This window comes from Gymnoscopelus microlampas, assembly GCF_963454915.1.
Source record: "Gymnoscopelus microlampas genome assembly, chromosome: 15".
Classification (NCBI taxonomy): domain Eukaryota; kingdom Metazoa; phylum Chordata; class Actinopteri; order Myctophiformes; family Myctophidae; genus Gymnoscopelus; species Gymnoscopelus microlampas.
Genome location: NC_139952.1, coordinates 47,257,034 through 47,284,418, shown reverse-complemented (window position 1 = coordinate 47,284,418; position 27,385 = coordinate 47,257,034). Strand labels below are relative to the sequence as shown.

Genomic DNA, 27,385 nt, shown 5'->3' with positions numbered 1-27,385 from the left:
AAATGATAAAATTCACCGACCTCAAATTCCAAATGGCCATACTAAAACTCCTAAATATAGTGCTGAGCTCTGGGATCTTCCCCAGCACATGGAATCAAGGGCTGATAACGCCACTCCACAAAAGTGGAGACAAATATGACCCAAATAACTACCGTGGGATCTGTGTAAACAGCAACCTCGGAAAGATCCTCTGCATGATCCTCAACAACAGAATCCTAAACTTCCTCACAGAAAGCAATGTCCTGAGCAAATCACAAATTGGCTTTCTACCAAAATATCGCACAACAGACCACATTTACACTCTAAACACCCTAATTGACAACCAAATAAACAAAAACAAAAGCAAATTATTCTCCTGCTTTGTCGACTTCAAAAAAGCATTCGATTCAATTTGGCATGAGGGTCTGATGTACAAACTATTGGAAAGTGGCATAGGGGGGAAAACCTATGACATCATAAAATCAATGTACACAAACAACAAATGCGCAGTTAAAATAGGCGAAAAGCACACAGACTTTTTCCCCCAAAGCCGAGGAGTTAGACAGGGATGCAGCCTGAGTCCAACACTCTTCAACATATATATCAACGAGTTAGCAAAAACGTTAGAACAGTCTACAGCTCCAGGCATCCCCTTGGCAAACACAGAAATCAAATGCTTACTTTTCGCAGATGACCTGCTGCTGCTGTCTCCAACCAAGGAAGGACTACAGCAGCAACTTGATCTCCTACACAAATTCTCACAGACATGGGCCCTGACAGTGAACCTAACTAAGACTAAAATCATGATATTTCAAAAAAGATCCAGCCGCCAAAACCATCAATTTTTCCTAAATACGATCCCACTAGAACAAACAAAAAACTATACCTACCTTGGCCTAAACATCAGCAGCACAGGGAACTACAACCAAGCTGTAAAGGACCTGAGAGACAAGGCAAGAAGGGCATTCTATGCTATCAAAAGAAACATCAAAATAGACATCCCAATTAAAACCTGGCTTAAAATACTGGACTCTGTGATAGAACCAATTTCCCTCTATGGTTGTGAGATCTGGGGACCATTAGCAAACCATGACCTTGAAAAATGGGATAAACACCAAACCGAGACCCTACACACAGAATTCTGCAAATCCATTCTCCGTACCCAGCGAAAAACACCAAATAATGCATGCAGGGCAGAACTAGGACGATACCCACTCATAATCAAAATAAAAAAGAGAGCACTTAAGTTCTACAACCACCTAAAAGAAAGCGACCTAGATGCACTCCATAACAAAGCACTCACACACAGCGAAACTCTAGAGAGATGCCCCCTCAGCCAGCTGGCCATGGAACTCCGGGCACAAACACAAACAGAGCCACGAGATAGAAAACCCATCGGACCAAACAAAATTATAAAACAGCAAAAGGAAAACTACCTGACACATTGGAAAGAAGCAACACAAAAGCAGAGTAAACTAGAATGCTATCTGGCCCTAAACAGAGAATACGCAGTGGCAGAATACCTGAGCACCGTGACCGACCCAAAACAAAGAAAAATCTTAACTAGGTACAGACTCAGTGAGCACAGTCTTGCGATCGAGAAAGGCCGTCACAGGCAGACCTGTATCCCGAGAGAAGACAGACTATGCACCCACTGCACACAAAAAAACCGAAGCTACACTTCCTAACCGTCTGTCCATTGTACCAAGACATCAGAGACACATACTTCCCACAGATTACAACCACACACAGAGAAAAAAACTCCCATATCTGCTGGGCGAAGTACAACAATGTGCAAACACAGCAGCAAGATTCGTGAGTTGCTGTGATAGGAGAAGGATATCGAACGGAACACAACCACCCTAAAGACGAATCATTGTGTATATTCCTGCACTATATTTGCACCCAGTGATCTTGGTACATAGAAATTGATCTATTGAAGATTCTGACTTTCAAATGTACATTTTTTGTTTTGATTGTATTGCTGTATTGTTGTATTGTGCTTTTTGCTTTGGCAATGTAAACGTATGTTTTCTCATGCCAATAAAGCCCTTTGAATTGAATTGAGTGTGTCGTGGTGTGATTGGATGATTGTAGAAGGGAGAGTGTCCGCATCAGACGCATCCGTTCCTGATTGATGCCCAGAGGACTGCTCCAACTTTGAAAGGCTGTCGGTCAGCCCGGCGACAGCGAACCCATTCCTTCCTGACTCCCAACCCCTCCGTCATTCCTCTGTAATCTGTTTAGCCATTGTGCATGTGAAGCTGAACAGACATGTAATGTAAGAGCTCTGCAACACTTGATTTAACATGTAGGAGAACTTACGGGGCAGCGTCATGTGAGGACACGTTTTGGTTGAGCTCCTTACCGGTATTGTGCATAATGTAATTCATTTACCAGTTTAGCCACAAACTTGCCACAAAGTGTGTGAGAACACCCAACAGAGACATTGAGAACTTTTCCTTGGTTTTGCCTTCGTCGTAAAAACTGCAGCCTACGATGCCTAGATGCAACGCTAAAGCTAGCTCAAATGCTGATGCTACACCGGCTAAAGCTAGCTTGAGTGCTAGTGCTACACCGGCTAAAGCTAACTCGAATGCTAACGCCACACGGACTGGAGGCTATCCTCCAGGCTATCGCTAGCCTGGTTCCAGACGAATCTGCCTTTGCAAAATTGCATGCACTTTAGCCCTCGGCAGATTAGGTCTGGCCCCCCTCCATAGAGAATGTATTTCTCTCCCGCAGAGGTTGTTCGGGACCAACCAGGGCCCAGTATTCAAATGTGGGCGGGCTTATCAACAAGGAAGCACTGCTCTGATTGGTTCGTACAAGGAAGCACTGCTCTGATTGGTTTAAGTCTAACCAATAGAGTCCGTTTGGATCTTTTTGTAACCGCCCCTTGGAAAAAAATCTATCGTTGATAGGGACCAGACTAATATCCACGCAGTGTGTCGTGTGATATTGTCTGGCCACGCGAGGCTAGGCTATCGCTACACTGAGGACGGAATTGCTCGACAAGGTGGAGGCCAGTCGGTCGAGATCAAGACCCAGGTTGATAATCTCAGGGCGGAAATTAAACAGGCTAATGATAACGCCAACGCTAAGATTGTGGCCTTGGAGACACAGTTCGTTGGTCTGGAGTCTGTTAGCGACCAGTCTGATAGGATGACTACCTTGGAGCGAGAGTTGGTCGTGGTACTGAAAGAGCTAGCAACCCAGAAAGCCCGGACCAAGGAGCTCGAGTCTCGGGGGCGCCGTTTTAATTTATGGGATAAAGGAAGGAAAAGAAGACGGCAAGCGACAGTGACCACCGCCCTTGACGACGCAATCCGTGTGCATCAAGATTTTATAATGGATATTTTGTAATGATGATCTAGCGTCTCTTTCTTTTTAGCGGCGCTAGAGCGGATCCTGCTCTATACCTGACTTTGTCCGTGTTCACCGTCAACGCTCTGATTGGTCAGACACGTCAACGCTCTGATTGGTCAGACACGTCAACGCTCTGATTGGTCAGACACGTCAACGCTCTGATTGGTCAGACACGTCAACAAAGTTATTGGTCAAACTTCACGTGACACGTGGCTATAAACACATTATAAACACATATCGATTTTTCAATAAGCCCAATGGATTTTAAGCTCAGTGGACGTTACATTAGGATTTAAGTTCCATGGACACTTTATTTTTTCCCGGCAGTTAAAGGTGTGTATCTATATGCTATTTTTATCTTCTATTTTTGGGGAATGAATGCCAGCAAGAGGCATTTGGGTGCGCACTTTTTTATTTATTTTTTACATTTGCTCTTTGTGTTCAGTTGAGCCAGGTACAGTCTGCCCACTGTACCGGTTACCGTCTGAACAATGACAGCCACACCCCCATGGGGTGTCATGTTGTGTTGCCGGCTGCCACGGCAACACGGCCAGTGGGCCGTACACTAGGCGACGGGCGGGCGGTGACAGAACGGTGACGGACGGTGACAGATGGCGGGTTGAATGAAGTGCAGGAACAGGAAGCGCTGTGGTAAAGTGATCCACAGGCCGTGTGCGCTTTCATGTTCCCTTTCTTCCTCTGCTCTTGTTTTACACGCTCCTTCTGTCTGTGTGTGTGTGTGTGTGTGTGTGTGTGTGTGTGTGTGTGTGTGTGTGTGTGTGTGTGTGTGTGTGTGTGTGTGTGTGTGTGTGTGCGTGTGCGTTTGTCAGTGGTGGAAGAAGTACTCAAATGTTTTACTTAAGTAAAAGTATCAATACTGCAATTTAGAAGTACTCTGTTACAAATAAAAGTCTGGAGTTTTTGAGTAAAAGTACAAAAGTATTGGTATCAAAAAGTACTTAAAGTACTTAAAGTACCAAAAGTAAAAGTAGTAAAATATTTGAAAATAGCAGATCTACAAGCTCACAACGACGCGTTGTGCGTGCGGGCGTGCGTGCGTGTGTGTGACACACCGGGGTTGTCCTTGCCCTCCTGCACAACAGACGACAGACACAGTGTAGCGTTGTAGCCCCGTTTCTGCTCCGTCGTACCCCAGATGCCACGCACTGTAAATAGACCCTCTCTCTACGGGGGGTGGGGGGGGGGGGCTGCTTTCAGAGGCTATTCTGGTCGCGTGACATACAGTAGCACAGATCCATAGGCATAGTGGCCGTGGACTTGAAGTAGTGAGCTGCAGGGGAATCAGCAGCAGAAAGAAAGAAAGAAAGAAAGAATCCACATCAAGCCATTATTGTCACCATTACAGCACTGACAGGATTAGCCTGGCGTAGCTAGACTATATATCACTGCGTGGATATGAGTCTGGTGCTTCCATGAGGACGTTTTGTTTCCCAAGGGGCGGGATCAAAACAATAGCCCTCGACGTAGTCTCGCGTCACCAGACAACTATTCCACAATCTCTGAATGCTATATAGAGTCTGGAACTCCACTTCCCGAAAGCTGCGTAACGGAAGTTGTTCAGACCGGAAAAACATTCGACCAATCACGACGCGGTGCCCGCGGACCTGTTGTCCCAGTGGAAACAGAACCGAGGCGGAAGCATAGTCATAGGAGCGGTAGATTCATGTTATTTGTGCAAGGATTGTTTATCACAGAAAACTGAGTAAGGTATCATGGAATTAACGCCGAAAAAACTGTGAAAGAAGACACTAGTAGACATAAACGATGTTTATGAGATTCGTTGATTCCAGTCGGACTCCTTTGCGCCACTGCACAATGCTAAAACGGACGTGGGTAGGGGAGGGGCATCCGCTTTCCCCTTACACATGATCAGAGCTTCCGAGTCCCAGACTGTATGCCGGAAACATTTGTAAATTGTGGGAGGCAACAGTCTGGTAACGCGAGACTACCCTCGACGCAATTGGTTAGACCTACAACCAACTACCAATTACAGTCGCCCATATTCGAATACTGGGCCCTGATTGGTGCCCCACGTCTTCTGGGAGAGGAAATGGATTCTCTATGGAGCGGTGCCAGACCCAAATTGCAGAGTGCATTTTTTTTGGCACTCGCAGATTCGTCTGGTCCCAGGCTATGACAGGTCAGCAGTGTAACTGACAGGTCAGCAGTGTAACTGACAGGTCAGCAGTGTAACTGACAGGTCAGCAGTGTAACTGACAGGACAGCGGTGTAACTGACAGGTCATTAGTGTAACTGACAGGACAGCGGTGTAACTGACAGGACAGCGGTGTAACTGACAGGTCAGCAGTGTAACTGACAGGTCATTAGTGTAACTGACAGGTCATTAGTGTAACTGGGTCATAATAGTGACACCCAGTGCAGTACAGCTCTCTCACTGATAAAACATGAAAGAACCAAATGTGACCCAAAAGTTATTTCAGTCAGACCAAACCTTGGATGGATTGAAATAAATACTGTATATGTATTGAGCATTAGTATAACTAGAAGTTCGGCCGGCTGCGCCGGCCTCACATCTAGCGCCCACGCCCACGTAGCGTCCACGCCCACGTAGCGGCAGCGCCCACGCCCACGTAGAGACCACTTGGCAGCGCCGATCACTGGCGTAGCGTCATGAGGGCTAGTGGGGCCATGGCCCGGTCAGTGAAGATTTGCCAGGAAAATGAATTCTGCTCCGACAACAATAGACACAGCCAATAGACGTTACTGAAGTGATACATTGGCTGGCCCATTCACACCTTTTACAAAACTAAAGCTGCCTATTCCTGCCTATCAATGGTCCAAGTGTGACCTGTAAAGTAGCCTATCGTAGTCTGTAGGAGACATAAGCATGTCCTAAGAGGAGTCCAAAAGAGAATGGATCCTGGGAGTCATGAATTAAATTACAGAGGTGAGTAAATAACTACATGTGCTCAAGTACTGCACTTTACTGGATATCTATCTATCTATCTATCTATCTGTCTATCTCTCTATCTCTATCTATCTCTCTCTCTATATATATATACATATCTAAATGGCGAAATGGCTGGGGGGAAATGGGCAATATATTGTTATTTAATATTGTTATTTTATTATGAGTATTAATAAGTTATGATGATTAATTATATCATATGATTATAATTTTTGATTAAGATATATGATCTTATAATAATCATGGGGCATGTATAATCATTATCTAATAATCAAATAATAATACAATGAGTCATCATACATCTTTTCGGTGGCGGGTGTTATACGGAAATGTGTGACCCTGTACAATCTGGTCAAAATGGCGACAATCTGGTCAAAATGACACACACACACACACACACACACACACACAAGGAATGTGTGTGGAGATGGCGGCTGTTTTTGTGTGTTTGCACAACAGTGCATGTGGACACACGAATGGTGAGTTGGATGCGTCTTTTAATAATCAGAAGACGCACAGTACTGCACACACACACACACACACACACACACACACACACAACAAACTATACTATAAAACATTGGGCACATTGTCAAATAATATAAGAAAGAGGCAAACATGTTGAAAATAGCCGATCTGCAAGCTCACAACGCCTCTCAATGTGAGGGTTGTGAGCTTGTAGATCTGCTATTTTCACAATATTGACTTGTGGAACGGAGTCAAACAAAATGGGGGGGTCCCCAGTTCAAATATGATGTAGGGGGGGGGCGGGGGATAGCCACTGCCCTAATCGGACTGAAATTACAACATAATGCAGCCTAAACGTGCGTTGCACGGGGCGGTCCTGCCATTACGTTACATACCACAACATACATCATCTACAATGGACTAACGGAGCAGCAATAATAACATTCACCACACGAATATTGTTGACAAAGTGATTGCACAGCCGCTGCAGGTATGACAACCACGTTAGCGTTAGCTACATGGCAACTATCACAGCGCCCTGTCCGTCGTCGCTGCGACTGACTGATGGCTACAGCCATAGATATATGTAAACACTACAGCAAGCTCTCTGCGATGCCATTGTCTGGAAACTGCTCGTAGCGTGACAGGACCAATGAGAGTGAGCGCTTTCGTTGTTGCTAAGATACGGTGCATGGCACACGGCGTCTCTACCCCATAGCTTGTAGATCTCTCACACATGATTGGCGTAGGCTGCGTTGCCAGGTCTGACTTTGTGTCTAAGCAATGGTCGGCTTATTTTTGCGCGCCTTTGGGCTCGTTCGCATAGTGCGCACGGCAGCGCTTGTTTAGCGTACGTCAGCGCGACGTGGCAACGGACGTGGCAACGTGAAAGGGAAGGTGCATGATGATTGGCTGGTGAAAAGAAACACCCGGACGTGAATTTTGAGTGGGTGAAGTGATTTGCATAAGTATTGGAGCATAATGCGTTTGATATTATTTGTACATCCTGCAAGTACAGTGATGGGATGCGAAGCAGCTGGTTTGACAGGCAGAATATTGAGGAATTTTGGGGGAAAATGTGGAGTTAGTTGGGCCATGTGTCTGCTTGGCCATTGAGCCCATACACTCGTGTACACTCCATGACTGTGGCCGTCAATTATGGTAGCAAGATATTATCTGAGCATAAATATCTATAGTGTTGTCTCCTTATTTTCTGTTTCTTTGGACTGCACCCTGGGCCAGTGTAAGGATGGGGGGGGGGGCGCACTACCAGTGTTGATTTTGACAGCAAATTTTGATTTAGTTTTAGTCATAGCCTTTGAATAAAATTCCACTTAGCTTATTTTAGTCATCTGAAATGTTTTAGTTTTTGTCTAGTTTTAGTCGACTAAATCTACAGTTGATTTAGTCCAGTGGTTCTCAAACTTTTTCATGTCAAGGACCCCCAAATTGACACTTATTACCCCACGGACCCCCATTTGAAAAAATAAGCCAGGGACCCCCATAAGAGAAGGTTTTTACGGCTCTCTAGCAGTGATTCTCAACCATTTTAATTTCAAGGACCCCCAGTTTAACATGCATTAGGCTACGGACCCCCATTTAATGGCATTTATACCCCTGGGACCCCAATTCATATTGTAAAATCAATGTTAATTTAACTCTGAGGGTGTACAAATGGAACCAGATGGACCCGTTAGGGTCCATCTGGTTCCATTTGTACACTCTCAGAGTTACAGACCCATAAGGGTCCATTTGGTTCCTATAAATCATGTGGACCCCCTGACATCCCCTCAAGTACCCCTGGGGGTCCCCGGACCCCACTTTGAGAACCAATGATTTAGTCGACTATAATGTATTTTGGCGGTGCCTTTATGGCGTCTTAATGGCTGATTTTACACTCGGTTGCATGCTGAAAATAACAAGCTCACAACGTGTCGCAGCGCGACGCGTTGTGAGCTTGTAGATCAGCTTTTCAGAGCACAACACCCGAGCACAACCAAACATAAAATGACTTTTAGTATTTTAGTTCTACTGGATCTCTTCTCCACTATAGTCCCTCACTAACATTTTAGTCTAGTTTTTATTTGTTGATGAAATTGTCAATATATGTAGTCTTAGTTTTAGTCATCATACTGTAGCTTTGTTTTTATTTAGTTTTCGTCAGTGAAAAAAGGTAGTCGACCAACATTTTTCGCTTTAGTCGACGAAATCAACACTGCGCACTACAAATCTCAAACCTATCAACCTGTCATACTAAGGACTTTAAATTAGACGTAATTAAATAGGTTCCAACAGAGTTGGGATGTCATTAAAACACATGGTGTGTGTGGTCCGGCAGGCGGTGAGGATCATGGAGCTGGCCCTGAAGAAGTACGGCAACTACGAGAAGTTTGAGCAGGAGACCGGAGGGAACCTGCTGACCAAGAGCAGAGTCTGGTTCAACGTGAAGAAATACATGGAGAAGGAGGGCTGTGTGGGAGAGGTGAGAGAAACCTTTAACCCTTTAAGACCGGGGGACGCATCTGTGTAACCACTTTATCCATATTTTATACTTTTGGCTATTCAAAAAATCGCAGATATACAAGCTCATACCGCGGCACCGAGTGCCGCGGTATGAGCTTGTAGATCTGCGATTTTTTTTTAAAAATCGTGTTTTTTTTTTGCAAATCTTTGAATATATATATATATATCTATAAAGCAATTGTTTTTTACTCAAATCTTTGCTTCTGGGGGTCCCTGGAACAATTTTTTGAGATGGGGGTCCGCAGCCAAATACATATCGCTGTGGGGCTCCTTGACACTGACACTGACACTGATATTATAGCAACATAAGTGTTTCAGAAAACTGTTTTAAACTGATTTAGAAGACATTTGTAGAATCCCCAGAAGCAATAACATTTTAGCTAGAAATGCTCGCTTTAAATATATATATATATTCAAAGATTGGCACAAAAAAAAAAATCTAAAATAGCAGATCTACAAGCTCATAGCGCGGCACTCAGTGCCACGCTATGAGCTTTTATATCTGCTATTTTTGAATAGCACAACGAAATCTAAAAATGACACACAGATGCGTTCTCAGGTCTTAAAGAGTTAAACATGTGGTACAACATGAAGAGAGAAGGAGGGCTGTATGGGAGAGGTATAGAGCACCGAAGTCTGACGTAGTTTACACATCGTACCTCGTGTTCCGTTTTCCACCCCCGTTCTGAATCCCCATAGACGTGTTTAATATCGCGTCAAATAAGAACTGTGTTCCAAAAATAAACAAATGACCCCGGCGGTTTGACTCTTATGGATATGAAGCTGAAGCATCAACTGACGGTGAGAAAACGATAATGTTACTTCCGCCGAATGAGTTAAATGTTCGCCAGAAACAGACTGTATCAAATATAAGTGACTGACTATCATAAACGATACAGAACCTCCTCCCTGATAATATCGCAGAGACAGTTTGTTTATTTTTGGAACACAATTCTTATATGAGACGATTCTATGATGACCCAATGTTATTCTCCATAGAGACATTACTTTACGAACCTGGGGACGAATGAGTGACGTCAGGACTTCTGTACTCTATGAGTAAGATTTAAACATGTGGTACAACATGAAGATAATACATGGAGAAGGAGGGATGGAAAAAATAACCTGCCATGTGTTCCAGTTCCAATGTAGTGATTATTTAGTCACATGCTCCTGTTAGTATATTAGTGATTTTGCTATTTTGTCTCATCTGTTTAAGAAAGTAGGTAGCTGATATATAGCACTTTTACCTTGGCGCTAGGTATACTCTTGGTTGCTTGTTTTTGCAGGAAATGCACTTAAGACTTCTGGTGATTAGTAGTTTCGTTCCCTACCTATGTTGAATGCACTTATTGTAAGTCGCTTTGGATAAAAGCGTCTGCTAAATGACTGTAATGTAATGTAATGTAATTAGTACTTTTTATTACTTCAAATATTTATAAAACCCACAGAACACACTGAACCACTTTCAACAGTTCTATGTCATTATCTTGTCAAGATAACCCTCATTTTCAACATCTACCTTACAATTTGAATCCTGCGCCATGTCGGTTGTCAGTATATCGGTTGTATGTCAGTATGTCATCACAACAAACCAACCTGTTACCAAGACGACGATGACGATGAGACGGTCGTCCCGAATATGGACACAACGCCAGTGTGACGTAATCTCACGACAGCATGACATCACATCCTACCTATAAATTCTAGGATGCCGTCAGATCGCACCAGTTCGACGGCTTCCATAATGATAAATAGTAATAATCTATAACCATAGAAAGAGTCATAAATGCTCATAATCATACTTATAAACTAGGCCCATTCATCATAACTACTTAGGTGATTCCTGCCTTCTCCTTTTCTCCCATTCTGCAGGCTCTGCCATGACAACCTGTGGACCTGACGACGTCGCCACTGTCTTTCACACCATTTCATTCTTATCCACCCTTTACACAAATAAACTGCTAACTTCATCTCCTGCGATTTCAACTATCTTTTCACATTGTACACCACTGCACACTCCCCACAGGTCTGCCATACCAGGTCTGAGTAATCACAAAGTGGGTTTTGGTCATTGGAGAGGTGATGCACGTCACCTCTTTCTGAAGTGGGTACTTTCAAAGCCTGCCGTGGATTTAGGAGAGCACAAAACTCTCTCTCACACTGTGAGGTGCCTGTAAGGTGGCACTGCAAAGTGAACGACGCGTCACGCTAGACGTTCGGGCCGCGTAGCGGCCCGAACGTCTAGTTCTTCACAAATAGCAAAACGCGAGATTGAAGTCGGTCGGTCCCATATATGGCATGCACGTGACCATATATGGGCATAGCTGTCGGACCTGTGGCTCTGGACAACAGCATCTCTGTATCTGTCAGTCCTTGGGTCACTTTTATGACAATGTATGGAGATCGCTGATGTCATCAGTATATGCCCGTACATGGGTATGCCCCCTTTTGTGTGCCCATATATGGAGCTGACTGATTTGTTTGCGGCTGATGCCATGACGACACATTGAGGTTACACATCTGTGTGTCATTTTGGAGTCATTGTGTGTGTGTCATTTTTAATTTATTTTTTTGAAAATATTATAATTTTTTTGAACAAATCTTGAACATTTGTGGAAATATTTAAATATATTTTTTGAAACAACATTTTGAACTCAAATCTTTGCTTCTGGGGGTGGGGGGTCCCTGGAACAAAATATTTAGTTGGCCAAATACATATCATTTTGGGTGGTCCTTGACATGAAAAAGTTTGAGAACCACTGATTATAGCAAACATAAGTTTAAAGAATATATATATATATATTATATATATAATCGCAGAAGCAAAGATTTGAGCTAAAAATGTTTGCTTTAAAAATATATATTTTCAAAGATTTGCAAAAAATGTTCAAGATTTTTTCTAAAATAACAGATCTACAAGCTCATAGCGCGGCACTCGGTGCCGCGCTATGAGCTTGTAGATCTGCTATTTTTGAATAGCCAAAGAAATCGAACACAAAATGACACAGATGCGTTCCTGGTCTTAATGAATTGAATTGAATTGTCTGAAGTCACTCTGCCGTCCTGCAGTCCGTTTGTTCAGTGGCACACCTGGGCAATTACACCTCCACATTAATCATGTTAACCACTGCACAGCGTTTATGGCAGATATATAATAGACGCCTGGTGGTGTGCAGCAGTATGCCTGAACTAATGGCTTTCATTATAGCAGGCAGGAGAATTATGTTCAGTTAATGATACACTCGTTCAGTCTCTCCCCAGTGAGCACGTTCACACGCAGCGTAAATGCTTTTTATCACACTGGGAGTGATATTACAGCACTGTCTCCCAAACAGTGGCCCTCATTTATCAACGGCTTAATTTTTTGCCTTAAATTTGCCTGTAGGCCAACGTCCAAGTGGCATTTATCAAAGGGACCTTATTCAGCCAATCCTAGCGTACATTTGGTCGGAGCTTTGATAAATCTGACGGCTGAAACCAAGCGTCATTTAAGTAACACGCCCTTAAGTATTCTTGAAACGCCCCGATTTTACGAGATGAAGAACCAGAAATGCATGCAGAGTGCCGCGCTATGAGCTTGTATATCTGCTATTTTTGAAAAATCTCGAAAATGTGTGCAAATCTTTTCTTTTCTTAAAAGGCGAACATTTTTAACACAAATCTTTGCTTCTGGGGGGGTCCCTGTCACAACATATTTTCAGATGGGGGTCCGCGGCCACTTCCATATCAATTTGGGGGTCCTTGACAAGAAAAACGTTTGAGAACCACTGCAGTAACCCGTTCCACAGAACTTCTGAACACAGTCGAAAAAACAAACGTGTGTGTGTGTGTGTGTGTGTGTGTGTGTGTGTGTGTGTGTGTGTGTGTGCGTGTGCGCGTGCATGCGTGCGTGCGTGCGTGCGCGACACACAGATCGTGGTGAACGTGACGGACGACCTGCTGTCCAGGGCTTCCATGACGGTGGTGAACTGCAGACCCACGCTGACCATCAACATCTCCACCGCACGAGAGCACTGGCTGGAAGGCATGCTGCGGCACGAGATCGGTGGGTACACACAGTACTGTATATACAAGTAAGACGCGCGAACGCTGGAAGCGAACGCAGCTCGAAAATAACAATAAGAAGAATAGAAAGGAATGAGCAATTACTTGCCATCCGGCCTGAAATATGCACAAATGACATGGAATTCTTAGATATCCCAATAGATGAACTCGTGTAGATGCTTGTAGATGTGTTATTTTTGACTGTCGCTGCTATATTTTTCTCAGAGGAGTGTAATTAGTCACCCAGGGGCACAGGCGAATTTCAGCCACACTGTAGTGCAGGGGTCCTCAACAACAAATCTTGAAGGTCCACAAATCCGTTTTTGAATAAGGCTAGGGTCCGCACATGCACGCGCGCGTGTGCCCCCCGCGCGCGCGAAGCGCGCGCGCGATTTTTTCGCGGATTTGGACGGATTCGGGTACTTTTCCCCCCGTTTTTTCTTACTTTAATTCGGTTTTAGGGTTAGGGTTATAGTTATTTAAAAACTTTTTTTTTTTTTTTTTTTATTATTATTTTCCCAGGGTCCACAGAGAGGTGCCCCGCGGTCCGGAAACGGACCGCGGTCCGCCTGTTGAGGACCCCTGCTGTAGTGCATGCAGGCAATGAGAGCGTGAGTCACATGGGGGCAGCCAATGAGAGCGTGAGTGACATGGGGGCGCGGCTGCACACATACTGCACACACACAGACAGACAGAGACACAAGCCGAGCCGAGTTTCATAGTAGGCTCCACTTGGGCGGAGGCGCGGCTTCCTTCCGCGTTCGCAATTACTGCAGCGGTGATGCAACTTTGATGATGCAGAGAGGGCCACTACATTCCCGCACTCACTCCGAAGGGCCACTCACTATGCATATACTGTCAGAGGGCAAGACACCTCCTATCTCCGTATTCTAACCTTTTTCCGTAAATTAATGCCGTACTTCGCCATTCGAGTATGTCGCACAAAAGTAGCAAAAAATAGCCGATCTACAAGCTCAAAACGCGTCGCGCTGCGACGCGTTTTGAGCTTGTAGATCTGCTATTTTTGCTATTTTCGAATTGAAATGCTGATGATTTTTTTTTTGCCATTTTTTGATTGGAATCCTGAAAAGTAACATTTTTATTTAATTTCAAATGCATTTAGTTATACTTATGTTAACTTTATGAACTTAAATACAAATACATTGGACATAAAAAAGACAATAGACTTTTAATACTAGTCGTTAAGCTACTAATATAGACTGAAGTTATTTAAGCGGGTCATGTTCAGTATTCCAATATTAACCTGCGGGCCGCATTAAGTGAAGGTGGGGTGCATGATGTGGCCACCAGGTGCCCATGTATGATATACTGCAGGGGTCTTCAACAGGGGGTCCGGGACCCCTAGGGGGTCCTCAGAGTTACTACAGGGGGTCCGCCCAAAATCTTTGTGTGATATATATATATATATTTTTTTTACATTAACCACTTGAACCCTAGCATCCCTATTCTAAAGAGAACTTTAGCCAAAAATAGCAGATCTACAAGGCAAGCTCTGCTACTTTTGGCAAAGAGGTATAGGTGTAGAGGGAAAAAAGAGCAGACCAAGTAAACAAAAAAGTTTGATCTGAAACTCAATTTTATACAATATAGAGTAGGGGGTCCCTGCTTCATTTTTCTCTCAACTAGGGGGTCCTTGGGCTGAAAACGTTGAAGACCCTTGATATACTGTGAATATATCACACTGCAGAGTGCACGTGTGTGTGTGTGCGTGTGCGTGCGTGCTGCACGTGTGAAGGTCCTTGTGATTCCCCACCTCTACGAGCCCAATAACAGACTGGGGTTTTTAACAAACGCACGCACGCACGCACGCACGCACGCACGCACGCACGCACGCACGCACGCACGCACGCACACACACACACACACACACACACACACACACACACACACACACACACACACACACACACACACACACACACACACACACACACACACACACACACACACACACACACACACACACACACACACTCACGACAAGTGGTAGCTGGGGTGGTGGAGGTCTGCTGCATACAAACGGACCTGCCCATTGGTTTCCATTTGTATGCTCTCCAGAGTTAAATTAACACCGAGGATTGATTTCACAGTGTAGATGATTAAAACAAAGTGTATCAAATCTGTGGCCAAATGCATATAAAACTGGGGGTCCTTTAAAAACAAGACATGAAATGTCATTTACAGCTTGGCTACCAATATAAAGAAAAAAGTGTGTGTGTGCGTGTGTGCACGCACTAGGAATCTTTCAAACAGCCTATGTATAAAGGTTTAAAGTGCCCGTGTGACCTTAATTGTCGCTTCTTTTGGGCTTGTTTTCCTAGACCTGTTTTGCTTATCTCTTTCACAAAATCTGGCAACAACTGGTTGTCGCCAAGTATCTGGTCTTATCTTGGATCTTTGTTGCAGAAGGTGTAACGTTACATCCTGTTGTACAGGCTCTACCAATGACACTAATGAAGGTTCTGTTCCATTTAGCGTAGCGCGGCCTTTGCAGCAGTGAGCAGCGCCTTGACTCTGTTTGACCTGAATGGAACTCAACCTGACCAGTCATTAGTATCACACCTGTGTTCTGTGTGCTGTTTCGCGTCAGTATGGCTGTCTGTTTACTGCTGTCCGCCACAGCGAGAGAGGGAGATAACACACATCAAATGTACGGATTATAGCTTTAACCCATTGAGACCTCACCTGGGACGCACCTGTGTCATTTTTTTATTTGAGCTAAAAAAAGCATTATTTTACACTTTGGCTATTCAAAAATAGCAGATCTACAAGCTCGTAGCGCGGCACCGAGTGCCGCGCTACAAGCTTGTAGATCTGCTATTTTTGAAACGTCGAGAAAATGTGTGCAAATGAATGTGTGTTAAATGAATTTATATTATTTTAAAGCGAACATTTTTAACTCAAATCTTTGCTTCTGGGGGGGGGGGTCCCTGGAACAACATATTTTGAGATGGGGGTCCGCGGCCAAATGCATATCATTTTGGGGGGTCCTTGACATGAAAACGTTTGAGCACCACTGATATAGAAACATATGTTTTTCAGAATACTGTTGGGATTTACAGGAGACATTTGTAGAATCGGCTTCAGGTCTTCAACATATGGTTTATTTATTTAGAGTAGCCAATTGTGTTTTACCCCCTTTTTCTCCCCAATTTAGTCGTTATGCCAATTAATTCCTCTCCACACACATTTCTGTGTGTTGTCACTGCTGTTGTCGAACCCACAACCTCTGTAGTGGTGGTGGTGGGGGGGGCAGGAACTTTACCACTGCGCCAACTGAGCGCCCGTTTTCAACCTGTCTCCATATAATTGGTCCCTCACTAATGCTCAACCGCCTACCAGTGACATCATTGTTAGGAGATTCTTTATCAAATCAGTCAAATTGGTTTTAATTTTTTGGGGGGGCGGTGTGACCGCCCCCTATAAGTGAGGTTTGGACACTGACCAAGGGCTTCCTAGTTGCCGTGCAGCAGCCGGAGAACGCCTGTGAGCCCGTCGCCCCGTCGCCCCCGGTCAAATATCTAGTTCCAGGAACCCCCAGAAGCAAAGATTTGAATTACAAATGTTCGCTTAAAAATATTTGTATTCAGGGGCGTCCACTGGCCTAGAGGTCCAGGCGCATACCACATAAGCTGGTAATCCAACATGACAGCGTGTCGCGGGTTTGACTCCCGTTCCCGACGACCTTTGCTGTATGTCTCCCCCCATCTCTCTCCCCATTTCCTGTCAGCCTACTGTCCTGTCCAAATAAAGGCATAAAAGCCTCCAAAAAATATATTTTTTAAAAAATGTATCAAAGGTTTGCACAACTTTTCACGATTTAAAAAAAAAATGCAGATTTACAAGCTCATAGTGCGGCACTCGGTGCCGCGCTATGAGTGCAGCGAAATCAGTTAACATAGCGTCATAATCGCTTTAACCACTTAGCTTTGGCTATTAATTATTATTAATATTATTATTAAAAAATCACACCTGTGTGAAGGTAGCGGCGCCTTTGATATATTTTGTCATAGATATTTGTTTCTACTAGAGAAACAATATTAAATCTCTGTCAATTTATTTCAAGGCTTCCATTGGAAGAATCTTGGACAGATAAAGTTAAATTGAGGATCTAACTTTAAATAACTTACCTAGAAGGAGACTTTAGCCAAATGAATAATAAAATGAAATTATTAGATATTTCTAGATATTACTCATTGTTTATTTAGTCATTGTTTATATAGACATCTAATTCTATATTCATGACATCATAGTGATGTCATGAATAGTAACATAGTGATGTCATGAATAGTGACCAATCAGAACGTTGGCGCACCTGACCAATCAGAACGTTGACGCACCTGACCAATCAGAACGTTGGCGCACCTGACCAATCATGACATCATAGTGATGTCATGAATAGTAACATAGTGATGTCATGAATAGTGACCAATCAGAACGTTGGCGCACCTGACCAATCAGAACGTTGACGCACCTGACCAATCAGAACGTTGGCGCACCTGACCAATCAGAACGTTGGCGCACCTGACCAATCAGAACGTTGGCGAGCCTGACCAATCAGAACGTTGACGCAAAAGCCAGGCATAGAGGGCTAATATCCGCTCTATACCTAAAGGTATAGAGCGGCTAGCGCCGCTAAAAATAGCAGATCTGTCCGTGTCCCTTTTATGCCCATATATAGAGATCCCTGATGTTATCTGTATCGGCATCCAAATACTACCGCCATCCAATCAGATTGCAGCTGTGACGCCTCAACTTGGCAGAGTTTGGGGATATAAATGAGTGAGCGCCGTGTAGCAGCGTTCATTCTGATGTCAAACCTCACTGGGTTTATAGAACAAGGTTCATAACATTGTTCTACACAGAGCTTACAGAACAAGGTTCATAGCGATGCTGTCGACCACACGGAACGTCATCGTTGCCGTCCTGCTCCTCTCCGTCCTCAACCTGCCGTCGCCCGTAGAGGGCGACATTGCCGCTTACTCGGCCGACGACAGACGCAGGAACTTCGACGGTCTATCGGCGCTCTTCGGCTCCCTCCTGCCCAGACACGGACAGAAGGGCTTCCTCGTCGCCGTGCAGCAGCCGGGGAACGCCTGTGAGCCCGTCGCCCCGCCCCCCCGCGCCGACAACGGCAGCTTCATCGCCCTCGTCGAGCGCTCCGACCGCTGCGGCTTCCCCGTCCAGGTCCTCAACGCCCAGAGGGCCGGGTACGGGGCCGCCATCGTTCACGACGTCAACCATACGTCCTCCGGCGGTCTGATCAGAATGGGATACACCTGGGACGTCAGGACGTGGACGAAGATACACATCCCTTCCGTCTTTGTGACCGCCGAGACCGCCGACTCTCTGAAACGCGACTTTACCAATGACCAGGGCGGCCACGTTGTCCTCACGCCAGACGCCGTCGTGAATACCGTCGCTGTCCTCAGTGACGTTGTCTTCTTCTTCGGCCTGTCAGGCATCGCCATCAGCGCCTCAGCCACCGCTGCTTTAGCACACATGTCAGCGTTAAGGACACTGGGGTTCGGGCTCATGTTGGGACTCCTAGCGTGCTTCACCTTATGGTTTGAGCTCCCCGTGCTCTTAGCTCTTAGGTTAGTCATATGGTGGAGAGGGTCAAGCCAAACCCAACGGTTAACCCCATGGTTGAGAGAGTCAAGCCAAACCCAACGGTTATCCCCAAGTGAAAACCGGTTAATCCTGTTAGTCTTCATGGTAGGGGCAGCGTTTGCAGCGTTTGTAGCGTTTGTGCCGATGTTCGGGTGGTTGTTAGAGTTGGTGTTGGATGCTCTCTTTATGCTGGTGGACTACCTGGACATGAGAAGCAGGGAGCTGCGAAGGAAACAGTTCCACGAGTACAAGACGGGGGACCCGCACGACGTGTGCCCCATCTGCCTCGCGGAGTACGAGGAAGGGGACGCGCTCAGGGTGCTGCCGTGCTCCCACGCCTACCACAGTGAGTGTCTGGACCCCTGGCTGACCGACATGAGGAGGACCACCTGTCCCCTGTGCGGGCAGAACGTGGCATCTCCTTAAACCCCTCCTCTATATGTTCTCCCAGATAGTGGCTTTGTGGTTAAGAGTGTCCGCCCTGAGACTGGGCGGTCGGGGGTTCAATCCCCCGGCCGGGTCATACCAAAGCGTGGGTTTGACTCCCGATGCCGACGACCTTTGCTGTATCAGTGGTTTTCAACCACTGGTCTGGGGATCACCAGTGGTCCTTGGGGGTTGGGGGGGGGGTGCCAGGGGGTCCCCAGAAAAATCAGTTAGCATAGCGTCATAATCGTTTTAACCACTTAGCTTTGGCTATAAAAAAATAGCAGATCTGTCCGTGTCCCTTTTATGCCCATATATGGAGATCCCCGATGTTATCCGTATCGGCATCCAAATACTACCGTCATCCAATCAGATTGCAGCTGTGACGCCTTAACTTGGCAGAGTTTGGGGATATAAATGAGTGAGCGCCGTGTAGCATCGTTCATTCTGATGTCAAACCTCACTGGGATTATAGAACAAGGTTCATAACGCTGTTCTACACAGAGTTTACAGAACAAAGCTCATAATGGTGCTGTCGACCACACGGCACGTCATCGCTAACATCCTGCTCCTCTCCGTCCTCAACCTAGCGTTATGGTTTGGGTTCCCTGTGCTCTTAGGCCTGGGGTTGTCCATAGTCCTATGGTATGTTCTGTTAGTGATATGGTTGAGATAGTCAATCCAAACCCAACGATTAACCCCAAATGAAAACCTGTTCCTCCTGTTAGTTTTCACCATGGTAGGGGCACAGCTCATTCAGAGAGCTCTACTCTTCTACAGCAATGGTCCTTGACATGGTTTTTCATGTCAAGGACCCCTTAAAATGTGGTGTATTTGGCCGCGGACCCCCATCTCAAATATCTAGTTCCAGGGACCCCCAGAAGCAAAGATTTGAATTACAAATGTTCGCTTAAAAGTAAATATGTATTCAGGGTCGTCCGCTGGCCTAGAGGTCCAGGCGCATACCACATAAGCTGGTAATCTAACATGACAGCGTGTCGCGGGTTCGACTCCCGTTCCCGACGACCTTTGCTGTATGTCTCCCCCCCCATCTCTCTCCCCATTTCCTGTCAGCCTACTGTCCTGTCCAAATAAAGGCATAAAAGCCCCAAAAAATATTAAAAAAAAAAAAATGTATATATATATGTATTCAAAGTTTTGCACAACTTTTCACGATTTTTCAAAAATAGCAGATCTACAAGCTCATAGCGCGGCACTCGGTGCCGCGTTATGAGTGCAGCGAAATCAGTTAACATAGCGTCATAATCGCTTTAACCACTTAGCTTTGGCTATTAAAATATAACAGATCTGTCCGTGTCCCTTTTATGCCCATATATGGAGATCCCTGATGTTATCCGTATCGGCATCCAAATACCGTCATCCAATCAAATTGCAGCTGTGACGCCTCAACTTGGCAGAGTTTGGGGATATAAATGAGTGAGCGCCGTGTAGCAGCGTTCATTCTGATGTCAAACCTCACTGGGTTTATAGAACAAGGTTCATAACGTTGTTCTACACAGAGTTACAGAACAAAGCTCATAGCGATGCTGTCGACCACACGGAACGTCATCGTTGCCGTCCTGCTCCTCTCCGTCCTCAACCTGCCGTCGCCCGTAGAGGGCGACATTGTCGCTTACTCGGCCGATGACAGACGCAGGAACTTCGACGGTCTATCGGCGCTCTTCGGCTCCCTCCTGCCCAGACACGGACAGAAGGGCTTCCTCGTTGCCGTGCAGCAGCCGGGGAACGCCTGTGAGCCCGTCGCCCCGCCCCCCCGCGCCGACAACGGCAGCTTCATCGCCCTCGTCGAGCGCTCCAGCCGCTGCGGCTTCCCCGTCCAGGTCCTCAACGCCCAGAGGGCCGGGTACGGGGCCGCCATCGTTCACGACGTCAACCATACGTCCTCCGGCGGTCTGATCAGAATGGGATACACCTGGGACGTCAGGACGTGGACGAACATACACATCCCTTCCGTCTTTGTGACCGCCGAGACCGCCGACTCTCTGAAACGCGACTTTACCGATGACCAGGGCGGCCACGTTGTCCTCACGCCAGACGCCGTCGTGAATACCGTCGCTGTCCTCAGTGACGTTGTCTTCTTCTTCTTCGACGTGTCAGGCATCGCCATCAGCGCCTCAGCCACCGCTGCTTTAGCCCACATGTCAGCGTTAAGGACACTGGGGTTCGGGCTCACGTTGGGACTCCTAGCGTGCTTCACCTTATGGTTTGGGTTCCCCGTGCTCTTTGCCCTGTGGTTGTCCGTAGTCCTATGGTATACTAGGTTAGTCATATGGTTGAGAGAGTCAAGCCAAACCCAACAGTTAACCCCAAATGAAAACCTGTTAACCCTGTTAGTTTTCACCATGGTAGGGGTAGCGTTTGCGCCGATGTTCGGGTGGTTATTAGAGTTGGTGTTGGATGCTCTCTTCGTCCTGGTACACTACCTGGTCATCTTCCTGCTCCTCAGAACTCATCTGAGGCTGTCGGCGGACGCCCGGAGAAGCAGGGAGCTGCGAAAGAAACAGTTCCACGAGTATAAGACGGGGGACCCGCACGACGTGTGCTCCATCTGCCTCGTGGAGTACGAGGAAGGGGACGCGCTCAGGGTGCTGCCGTGCTCCCACGCCTACCACAGTGGGTGTCTGGACCCCTGGCTGACCGGCATGAGGAAGACCACCTGTCCCCTGTGTGGGCAGAACGTGGACCACCAGGAGGTGGAACCGGGGGCGGCATTTCCTTAAACCCCTCCTCTCTATGTTCTCCCAGATAGTGGCTTTGTGGTTAAGAGTGTCAGCCCTGAGACTGGGAGGTCGGGGGTTCAATCCCCCGGCCGAGTCATACCAAAGCGTGGGTTTGACTCCCGATGCCGACGACCTTTGCTGTATCAGTGGTTTTCAACCAGTGGTCTGGGGATCACCAGTGGTCCCTGGGGGTTGGGGGGAGTGCCAGGGGGTCCCCAGCAAAATCAGTTAGCATAGCGTCATAATCGCTTTAACCACTTAGCTTTGGCTATTAAAAAATAGCAGATCTGTCCGTGTCCCTTTTATGCCCATATATGGAGATCCCTGATGTTATCCGTATCGGCATCCAAATACTACCGTCATCCAATCAGATTGCAGCTGTGACGCCTCAACTTGGCAGAGTTTGGGGATATATAAATGAGTGAGCGCCGTGTAGCAGCGTTCATTCTGATGTCAAACCTCCCTTGGAGTCTAGAACAAAGTTCATAACGTTGTTCTACACAGAGCTTACAGAACAAAGTTCATAACGCTGTTCTACACAGACTTACAGAACAAAGCTCATAACGTTGTTCTACACAGAGTTTACAGAACAAAGCTCATAACGATGCTGTCGACCACACAGAACGTCATCGTTGCTGTCCTGCTCCTCTCCGTCCTCAACCTGCCGTCGCCCGTAGAGGGCGACATTGCCGCTTACTCGGCCGACGACAGACGCAGGAACTTCGACGGTCTATCGGCGCTCTTCGGCTCCCTCCTGCCCAGACTCGGACAGAAGGGCTTCCTCGTCGCCGCGCAGCAGCCGGAGAACGCCTGTGAGCCCGTCGCCCCGCCCCCCCGCGTCGACAACGGCAGCTTCATCGCCCTCGTCGAGCGCTCCGACCTCTGCGGCTTCCCCGTCCAGGTCCTCAACGCCCAGAGGGCCGGGTACGGGGCCGCCATCGTTCACGGCGTCAACCATACGTCCTCCGGCGGTCTGATCAGAATGGGATACACCTGGGACGTCAGGACGTGGACGAAGATACACATCCCTTCCGTCTTTGTGACCGCCGAGACCGCCGACTCTCTGAAACGCGACTTTACCGATGACCAGGGCGGCCATGTTGTCCTCACGCCAGACGCCGTCGTGAATACCGTCGCTGTCCTCGGTGACGTTGTCTTCTTCTTCTTCGACGTGTCAGGCATCGCCATCAGCGCCTCAGCCACCGCTGCTTTAGCCCACATGTCAGCGTTAAGGACACTGGGGTTCGGGCTCACGTTGGGACTCCTAGCGTGCTTCACCTTATGGTTTGGGTTCCCCGTGCTCTTAGTCCTGTGGTTGTCCGTAGTCCTATGGTATACTAGGTTAGTCATATGGTTGAGAGAGTCAAGCCAAACCCAACAGTTAACCCCAAATGAAAACCTGTTAACCCTGTTAGTTTTCACCATGGTAGGGGTAGCGTTTGCGCCGATGTTCGGGTGGTTATTAGAGTTGGTGTTGGATGCTCTCTTCGTCCTGGTGCACTACCTGGTCATCTTCCTGCTCCTCAGAACTCATCTGAGGCTGTCGGCGGACGCCCGGAGAAGCAGGGAGCTGCGAAAGAAACAGTTCCACGAGTACAAGACGGGGGACCCGCACGACGTGTGCTCCATCTGCCTCGCGGAGTACGAGGAAGGGGACGCGCTCAGGGTGCTGCCGTGCTCCCACGCCTACCACAGTGGGTGTCTGGACCCCTGGCTGACCGGCATGAGGAAGACCACCTGTCCCCTGTGCGGGCAGAACGTGGACCACCAGGAGGTGGAAACGGGGGCGGCAATTCCTTAAACCCCTCCTCTATACTTTCTCCCAGATAGTGGCTTTGTGGTTAAGATGTCCGCCCCGAGACTGGGAGCTCGGGGGTTCAATCCCCCGGCCGGGTCATACCAAAGACTGCATGGAAAGGGTTCCCGATGCCTCCCTGCTTGTCCCTGCGACATTAGCGTCATGCACTTCTACAAACATGAGATAGGCCCCTGGCCTATGGGGCCACATGGCTCTGGAAGATTGTTTCCCAAGGCTACTTTCTTATAATGTCTTATGACATTTTTTTTTCCCCTTCATTTTTTCCCCCCCACGATTTTGTAACCCTTTTTCACCCGGTGCCAATTTTCTAAGTGATTCTGGGCGCTACACTCCCCCCCACCACCCCAGGGAGCCCAGGGCCGAGCTCAGGCTTCCTTCAATGCATGAGAGCCGACTGACCTTCTTGTCACCTGACAGGGGGGAGTTTCCCCGATAGGACGTAGCGCATGGAAGGAACACGTTATTCCAGCCAGTTCCTTTCCCCTCCATCAAATACAGCTGCAAGCAGCAATACCGGGGGCCCAGCAATGAGTGCAATATGCCATAGCGGACAGCTGATGACATCAGGGAGCATGTGAGCATAAAAGGGACACAGGAAGACAGACAGTCACATACAGCAAATCCCTGTTTATTGACTACCCTGATGTCATCAATATGACATCATAGTACTGCCGTCACAGACTTGCCTGCACTCCATGCCTGCACCATCCATCCGGGCTATAGGATCATGACTACAGTTAGCCAGTCAAAGCCTTCACCCTGTTTTTTTGTAAAACAAAACGGTTGGCGAAATAAGCGATGGCTTCAGCCTATACTGTACCTTTTCGGTCAGAAAATACTCCCGGGCTGGATCGCTGGCCTAGCGGTCCGGCCACCAACTGTAGGCTCTAATGTAGCCTGACAGCGCATTGCGAGTTCGAGTCCCGCTCCCGGACAATCTTTACTGCATCTCTCCCCATCTCTCTCTCTCTCTCTCTCTCTCTCTCTCTCTCTCTCTCTCTCTCTCTCTCTCTCTCTCTCTCTCTGTCTCTCTCTCTCTCCCTGTTTCATGTCCATCTCCACCATACCTAAATAAAGGAAGAAAAGAACCCGAAAAAACTGAATGACTCCCAAAAAAATAAACCAACATCAGCCTTTTACGACAGTGGTTCTCAAACCTTTTCATGTCAAGGAACCCCAAAATTATATGTATATTTGGCCGTGGACCCCCATCTCAAAAATATGTTGTGCTAGGTAGGGCTTTCACGACTAGAGATTTTTACAGGTCGACTAATTTGACCCAGTGGTAGTCGACTAGTCGACTAGTCGAAATTTAAATTAAAAGAAAAAAAATAAAAATTAAAAAATTTAAAAAAAAAAAAACTTTTTTTTTTTTTTTTTTTTTTTGGGTGGCACTGTTTTAATACCATCCTACTACTATATTACTATTATTATTATCTTCCTGCCCTTATTTTTATGGCGTTTTAAGGGAAGCGCTTCTGGCACAGCAGCACAGCACCACAGCAGCGTCTCCAAGGATCCCCATTGCCCAATAATAGGCTTTTATTGGGCATGCTTTTGACCCCCTTTTGATAAAAAATAAAGTCAGGAGGATAATAATAATAGTAAGATGGGCCATTACTATAGCATTAAAAATTAAAAAAAAAAAAAAAAAAAAAAAAAAAAAATATTTTTTTTTTTTTTTTTTTTTTTTTCAACTATCAACTATCAACTAACAAGGTCGACTAGTGGTTATACTAGTCGACTAGTCGACTAGTCGACTAGTTGGTGAAAGCCCTAGTGCTAGGGACCCCCAGAATAGAAAAGATTTGTGTTAAAAAAATTGAAATTATTCAACATTTTCCAAACATTGTTGAGATTTTTCAAATTATTACAAAAATAGCAGATCTACAAGTTCATAGCGCGGCAGCTTGTACTATTTTTGAATAGCCCAAAGTATAAAATATGGTTACAGGTTGAAATGATTGATGATGCTATATTAACTAAACTTTTGCTGGGGACCCCCTGGTACTATAGCCTCGCGTGGCCAGACGCTACTCTGGTTCCCCCCCCCCCCACAAGGACCCCTGGGAGTCCCCCCCGTACCCCCACTTTTAACACATTGATTGCCAGGGTTTTTTTTTAAAACAGGGTACACAGGTTTTAACCTTTTTCAAGTAGTCACAAAATATTTTCAGTGATCACCGTCCTCGCGGTGATCCCGTCATTACACACATAGAGGTCTCGTACAATCGGGGGGAAAAAATTAAAAACATTCGGTAATCCGTTCCATAGTTGCAGCCAGTTGAAAATAGTCACACAAAAAAATCACAACCTGTGTGAAGGTAGCGGCGCCTTTGATACATTTTGACATCGATATGTGTTTATAATGTGTTTATAGCCATGTGTCACGTGAAGCTTGACCAATCACTTTGTTGACGTGCCTGACCAATCAGAACGTTGACGGTGAACACGGACAAAGTCGTATAGAGCAGGATCCGCGCCGCTAAAAAAGTACACAGGAGCAGAGATACAGGCTTTTGAAGTCATAAGTTAACCATGAAGTGGATTAAAGTCTAAATCTTCGAAAAAGGATATCTCCTGGTGCTGTGAAGGAAAAAAAGAAAATTGTGATTTTTTTTTTTTTTTTTCATATTTTTTCCAAAAAACAGTATATATACGGTTTTGGCACTCAACGTCACTTTTTGAAAAGAAGTATATATACTGTTTTGGCACTCAATGTGTTAAGAACCAATGTTTTTAGGAGACTGACCTTGTCGTTGCTGTGGTTCTCGTCATGCATACAGGCACGCACTACTTCCGCGGCATCAACAACAGCCACCAGCCGTGGAGCAGCGGCGTGGGTCGCCGGCGCCACAACCTGAAGCCCCTCAACCCCACGGAGGAGGGTCTCGCCAGCATCCACAGCGTCCTGTTCAGGAAGGACCCCACGCTATGGCGGGCCGCGCTGCTCTACTACACCGTGTACCAGGCAAGGGCCCGGCCGGCATCCATCCGCCTTTTTTGAAATTGAGTCTATATATAGGAAGTGACAGTTCATATGAATGGCCTATAGTTTTGCTGTTTAACCCCCCCTGCTGGAGTCGGAAGGAATTACTCTCCATTCAAGTGGATGGGCTTTTGACGAACTTTAGACTTGATTTTTTTAACTTAAAGATGGGGTGCTGTGATTTTCAGTGACCGCCCCCCCCCCCCCCCCCCCCCCAAAAAACGTATTTATTATGGTAAGGTATTATGGTTATACTAGGAGGAAGATTTTTTTTCCAAAAAGCCTACAGAAAGTGTTAAAATTATGTTTTTATGTGGACACGCCTCCAGTTCATTAAGTATACCTGGTTCTCACCTTAGCACCTTCCACTTGAACCAGTCCCTCCGCCTCCTGTCCTTGTCCCTCCTCCTCCTCATGCCCACACCTGTTGTGTTATGATA

General features: G+C 46.4%; 1 protein-coding gene across 1 annotated transcript in view; it reads left to right on the top strand.

Moving 5' to 3' along the window:
- The window catches only part of matcap2 (microtubule associated tyrosine carboxypeptidase 2), a 38,947-nt gene that overhangs the window by 6,696 nt on the left and 4,866 nt on the right, over nucleotides 1-27,385 (top strand). Inside the window, exons 4-6 of the mRNA XM_084080543.1 lie at nucleotides 9,105-9,248; nucleotides 13,205-13,337; nucleotides 26,743-26,927. Of these exons, the coding sequence (XP_083936669.1) occupies nucleotides 9,105-9,248; nucleotides 13,205-13,337; nucleotides 26,743-26,927 (462 nt within the window). The remainder of the gene's footprint in view (nucleotides 1-9,104; nucleotides 9,249-13,204; nucleotides 13,338-26,742; nucleotides 26,928-27,385) is intronic.